We start from the raw sequence: 6,826 nt of genomic DNA, 5'->3' as shown, positions 1-6,826 counted from the left end.
ACAGATAATCCATTTCTTACATCATAGTAACATTTTTCATGCAGATAACAGAAGATTTTGTCTCATAACACAATTGCTGTAAGTTAAATTGATTCAATTTAATTAACAAGCATTTATTCAGTACCTAATTGTGCACAGCACTATACTAGGCATACAAAAGAGTTAGAAGATATAACCCCTACTCACAGAGAATTTACAATCAGGACAAGAAAGATAATCCATGCATTCAAAAAATAATAAAGAACCATTATAAATCACATGAAAATCAATATAAATAATAGACTCTGAATTAAAGACATAAGAGCCCAAGGAATCCTAAAAAGGGAGTGATAAGATTGAGAATGGAAGTTAATCTGAAAAAGATAACCAGAGGAATAAAGTTCAGAATTGGCAGGGAAACAGTGCAATTATTCTATGGCAACCTTTTGATGATCGAAAAGAAGGAGAAACTCAGAGACAGGATAATAAAAATCAGCAAGTCAACTGCAGGGAATGGCAGGCAAATTGGCTTAGCTTTGGAAAGGCACACTGAGTTGGGACATGCAATTAAAGTCACACAACAAGGCTAGTGAGGGCATTGAGTGTTACCACTTAAAGTCAATTCAAACTGTAAATCCATAATAATGTTAAAACATATCTATAAATTAAGGCCTCCAATAGAAGTATGTTTTCCTAACCTTAACAAAAAAGCAAAGAAAAAATTATAGAATATTAGAATCTAAGCTTACAGGATATGATTGTTAGAGTAGGTAGTTAGGCAAACATAAAAACATAAGCAGGGCAAGAGTGGGTCCCCCTCCCCCCGCCACCCGTCTCACAGGAATGTCAGGTGACCATGAGGTGATGGTCAGGTGGTTGTTAAACTCTCTCTCTCAAATAGTAATTGGTGGCAGCCAGTGCCAGTGAAAGACAGTGTCCCAATAGATAGGAAACACCTGAGCTGGAGATCTTAGAGGTTGGGCGAGTGGGCTCAAGCATGCCCACTAAGTAAAATGGCAGTTTAACTGGTATATGACCTTCCTCTAGGAACGCTGGAATGGTAAGGGAAAACGTCACAAGTGAGCATGCACACAACTTCAGTAACACATTGTACACATAGCTCATTCCAACTGCTGGCAGGCCACCGTTCACATAGACAGCCCATACCCCTGAAAAATCAAGGGGGTAGAGATGCAAACCCCAGAATCATGCCAATGTGTAAAACCCCAGGTCAAAGGCTGAACAGGGCACTTGGAACTCTCAAGTTGCCCTCTTGGCCCTCTTCCAAGTATACTTTATTTCCTTTTGTTCCTGCTCTAAAACCTTTTAATAAACCTTCACTCCTGCTCTAAAACTTGCCTCAGTCTCTCCCTCTGCCTTAAACCTACTTCTGACCCTCAGCTGAATTCTTCCCTCCAAGGAGGCAAGAATCGTATGGAGTTTGATGCAGACCTGTATGGATTCACCTCTGATAACATGATCGTTGGAAGACAAATGAGCAGACTGTGAGAGAACAACAATCATTTATGATGTCTTTCCTTTTTTTAATTTTAATTCATAAAAAGCTAGGTTGTATAAGACTCATGTACCTTCTCAAAGTAAGAGATCTTCAACTCAGTGCTATTCAGGTGCCAATTCACATAGGATTTTTTTTTCTTCTAAAAAGCCGATTTCTTTTCATACTGAATCCAGCACCACATACGAAGGTTTTAGGTATATATTTGTGGGGGGCATGGTTGGGGAGACGGGTAGAAAAAAAGAGAAAATAAGGTATTGGTTTCAAAAAGTGAGTCAATGAATGATTACAATGAGTACTTTTTGCAGATACTTCTGAACTTACAGGAAAAAGGGTAAAATATTTCTGCTCTCAGTTTAAGGAAACTAAGGCAAAAGAAATATATAAAATGAAAGTTCATATGAGCAAATTTTTTTAATTAACCCACCAACTAAGCCAGTAAACTCTATTGCTGGATTACACCCACTTCTAAACACAATTTGTTTTTAAAAAAAAAAAAAAAAAAAAAGTCACGAAATGAAGCAGGTGAGAGAGTGGCTGCGCAGAAACAGTTCCTGACTTGGAATAAGGTGAAGATTCTTGTTGCTCAGGTAGGATTGATGATACCTTGATTGGCCAGCATGACCTTGAAAATCCATCAGGGGTAGAACAGGAAAATAGCAGCTCCACAGTGCTTGTTCTCTGGGCCTTCACATATTGCATTACTTTTAAACAGCAAGGCAAAGTGTACCTTTTCTGGACTCTCAGGATACTTATTACTGGCCACCAGCAGCTGCAGCTGTTCACAAAAAAGAAAAACAGGGAGAGAGAGAGAGAGATGAAGAGAAGACAAGTAAAAATGTAGCTTTCAGTGTGCTTAATGGTTCTGAACGAGGTGGCCAGAAATCTGTATTGTCCAAATGTGCTCATTTTCCCATAATATTTAGCATTTTAATGTTCAAAATTTTTCCATGTTTCTTAGTTTGCAAAGGTTTCACAAATTCTAAACCAGGGAGAATGAATGTACTACTTTTTTTTATAACATTTATACATTATTGCTTATGCGATGAATAGATACATGCATTCCTTTTATATTTTTCCAATAAAAGAGTTCCTCATTTTTCAGTAGATATTCAGTTGGTGTTTACTGGGTGGCCATACACATTATGGAAAAATATCAGATCAATAGTATGCTATAGCATTATATTATCATTTAAAATAATAAAGATAAAAATAAGCTTTAATTAGAATTTAGATCTTACAAGTCAGAATTTTCCATTCTTAAGCACTAATTTGATAATATTAAATTATACAAAAGCACTGCTGGTATATGTGATGTATGTGCTTCAACCACCTCATCTTCTGCAAAGACTAGACAATTCTAATCAATTCTCACTAAGGTAGACTCCATCCCAGACTCTATTTCAAAACAATACCCCAGGTAAGCACTGTGGGATGAACAGAATGAAGATGGAGATAAAACCATTGCTCTCCCAGTAGGAAATACAAAGGTTTGCCTAAACTGCGGAGGTAAATACATTGAATTGAACTTTCACTCTTTCACAAACAAGACAGTCAAGAAATTTCGGGGGGGTTGGGGAGGAGGATGGAGAAGGTTGCGTAAACCTACAAGGAGGGGGAGAATAGGGGAAGAGACAACAATGATGAAATTTTAAAAGCTGGAAAGCAGACACGTTAATGATAATGACTTATCAATTCTAACAAACTGAAAAGCTAAGCCAGGGGAGGAAAAATATAGTAAGCAACATAATTTACACATAAAATCTCGAAAATGTTCAGTAACTTGCAGCAACAGGTACCTCTGGAAGTAAGGAACCAACACAAAGAGGACGTTTTAGCTGTCTATTTAAGAAGCAGTCAAGCTTGGTGGGGTGAAGGGGTGGGGGTTATTAAAAAATGAAGCAGCAGCAGTTAGAGCCTGAGATGGCCTTCACTTGGTACAAATGAATAATTGCTCCCCACTCCCCACCGCCTTTCATCTGGCAGAAGACAGGAACAATTTTTTCTAAAAAGAGTAAAACAGAGATGCTTCTGGGCTAGAAGACCAGAAGGAATGCCACAATAAAAATAGAGGGCAAAGTGAGCATTTGTAGGCTGAAAGCTGAGCCCCACTGGTGTCGTCTTTCCCACTCAGGCGCTACAGGTTTGCCAAGCAAATCTTTACTCTCCGGGCAGGAGTTCGGAAGTAATTTTTCTGAGGAATCTAATCAGCCTAAGAGAAAAAGCCTAAAAATACTGACATTGGGGTTCAGCAGCAGCCCAGGCAGAGTCCTCCAGTGAGGATCTGCCCACAAGCTCCATCCATGTGCTTAGAGCTTCAAAATCCACCTTTGCATCCTACCCTGAAATATGAGCTGAGGGTCACAAAGCAGGGGATCACCAAGCAGGGAAAAAAGAAAGGACAAAACAGCTTAGAGAAAACAGACTATCAAAGGCAAAGAAACATCAAAAAGAGTTATTAATATTCTCATAAAGACAAAACAAGCCATTACAGTCATTAAATAAGAACAGCATGCTGTTTAAAAAAGAAGAATTAAAGAACAAAATAGCTTGCGGAAACTAAAATTATGATAGCAAAAGCGAAAAGGCCGAGAGAAATGTTAAAATTTAAAGATAAGGAAATGTTCATGGGTAAAACAAAGAGACAAAGGGAATTTAAGGATGAAAAATAAACTAGAAATTCCACATACAAAAAAAAAAAAAAAAAAAAACAGAAAATGGATGGAAAGAATTGGTAAACAATTCAAGAAAATTCCCTTCAACCAAAGAGCAAAAGAATCCATTGATGAGTACACAAGGAATAAAAATAGATCCGTGCAAGACACACCATCATGAAATTCTGAACATGCAGATAAGGAGACCCTAGAACTTTTCAGATTGGAAAACCAAACAGATAATCAAAAATACAAGTTGTTCAAGAAAGACTAAGAATCACAATGACTTTAAACTTCTCAAGAGCAAGTGTGGAATCTAAAAGGCAATGGGAAACCTCTGAAAAAATATTATTTTGAAGGGATATTATTTCTAATATAATTAGATGAGTATTTTTGACACCAACACTATCAATCAAAAGGGAGAGCAAGAGAAGAGCAATTTCAGATATACGTGGTCTCAGAAAACTTGCCTCTCACATACCCTTTCTTACCTGCAAAATGTGAGCAAACCAAAAGAGAGGAAGTTGGAGAAAATGGAAAACACGATATCCAAAACAGGATAAAGTGACATTCATCCTGCTGAATGACAGTGAAGAAAAAATGAAAGGATAATAGCTATATCCCAGACACTCACCAGTTGAAATTGGAGAAGTTCAGAAGATTCTGGGAAAGATTTCTCTAAGGAAATGAAATGGATAGATAACCCAATATGTCTGAATATATTGAGAGTATAATTCAATAAATAGCAGAGATTTGGAAATTAAACGAATCACTGACAAATATATAAAAAATAAGAAAATGTTTAAAAAGGGAAATGATGACTTATGAATCCTGAGAAAATTTTAAAGTATGCACAAGTACCATAGTTTACTACTTGGCTCAGCTGTGAAGACTGTGTGACCATAATCATGTATACTGGCCTAACGAAAATAATAATATAACTACATAGGTAGAATACATAGAGAGAATACATAGAGCAAGAGTATAAAAAAAGTTTAAGTATTATCTATTAAAATTATTATATCTATTGTAGTTAATAATTTTAATAGATAATACTTAAAACTAAAAAGTCAAGAAATTACAACAAAATCAGGTAATTTGGAGATAAATATGTAAAAATCAACTAAAAAAATAGTATTTGGATGCCTGGTTTTGTAGATGATCATTGTCCTGCCCAACCTTCAGAAGAAGGAACCCCTTTCAATATCACTTTAGGTTTTAGGTATCCACCTTTGTGCCTGGGACCCACTAATGGATGTCTCTCATTAGATATTCAAACTTGGGTAGTCACACTACCATCTGGTCACTCTGTCCCTCCTTTAGGACACTTGGAATCAGGGCTCTCGTTAAAACCTCTAAGGCAGATCAAAACAGGAATCACTGATTATATTCACACATCCCAATATAAGCCTTTAGGACCTACATGTCCTCTCAACTTGTCTTCAAATGCTGACAAATTAATATGGAAGGATTGCGTTAGTTCAGAAGGAACTGTGTTATCTAATTCTCTCTACACCATTGTTGACTGGGCTCCTAAAGGTCATATTACTAATGATTGCTCTCAGGGTCACAGAGATTGGCAACATTTTCTCTATGATATTACTTATCAAAAAAGTAGTGACAACCCTCCCCTATTATATGGGAGATTTAACTCCTTTTTTCTTTTTAAGTGGAAAGGGGCAGGGGTTGCCCCTCCAAATCCAAGCCTCATTGTTCCCCACTTAGGACCTGAACATTCAGAATTATGGAGGTTAACCATAGCTATGACTGGTATGAGAGTTTGGGCTGGAGAAAGTGTTATAAGTAAATCCACCTCGTCACCTCAAAAACTAAGACAACAGATTGATTTACACTACTATTTCCACACAGCCAAAAATATCACTATGGCAATCATCAAAAGGTCAATTCAAAGATGGGATAGTAAAGATTATGAGGACTTATACCCCCCTGTTGTTAATGTCCCACCACCACCTCTCATACAACCTATTCCCCCCACCCCATATTCACAAAAAAGAATATCATCCCCAAATATATATACTATCTATATGGAATCCAACAAAACTATACCACTTAAAAGTTGTGTTAAACCACCATATATGTTATTAGTAGGAAAGATGCATATTAGTTCAAAAACCAACATAATTACCTGTGTTAATTGTTACTTGTATACTTGTATTGACTCATCCTTTAATCAATATCATAGTAGATATTACTATGTCAGAGCCAGAGAGGGTATTTGGCTCCCCATAGCCTTACATAGGCCTTGGGAATCTTCCCCTTCTATCCAAGTTATTAGTAACATTCTACAGAAAATTCTTAAAAGGAGTAAATGATTTATTTTTACATTAATTGCAGTAATAATGGGCTTGATTGCTGTTACTGTGACTGCTGCTACTGCTGGAGTTACATTGATGTAACTACATTGTAGTTAATATATAGTTAATTATCTATTAAAATTATTAACTATAATGTAGTTACATCAATCTATTCAAACTGCTCATTTTGTAGATAAATGGCAAAAAACAATTCTACTCGGATGTGGAATTCTCAGTCAAGTATTGATCAAAAATTGGCCAATCAAATTAATGATCTAAGACAAACTGTTACATGGATGGGAGACAGAATTATGAGTTTAGAACATAGATTACAAATGCAATGTGATTGGAATACTTCTGAT

General features: G+C 36.5%; 1 protein-coding gene across 1 annotated transcript in view; it reads right to left on the bottom strand.

Moving 5' to 3' along the window:
• Positions 1 to 1,778: 1,778 nt before the first annotated feature.
• Positions 1,779 to 6,826, bottom strand: part of TMC1 (transmembrane channel like 1) — a 180,290-nt gene continuing 175,242 nt past the window's right edge. The window contains exon 23 of the mRNA XM_065530686.2: positions 1,779 to 2,273. Within this exon, the coding sequence (XP_065386758.1) occupies positions 2,251 to 2,273 (23 nt within the window). The 3' untranslated portion in view covers positions 1,779 to 2,250. The remainder of the gene's footprint in view (positions 2,274 to 6,826) is intronic.

Source organism: Macaca fascicularis, chromosome 15 (assembly GCF_037993035.2).
Source record: "Macaca fascicularis isolate 582-1 chromosome 15, T2T-MFA8v1.1".
Lineage (NCBI taxonomy): Eukaryota > Metazoa > Chordata > Mammalia > Primates > Cercopithecidae > Macaca > Macaca fascicularis.
Note: the sequence above shows the minus strand (reverse complement) of the source record. Positions and strands in the feature narration are given on the sequence as shown.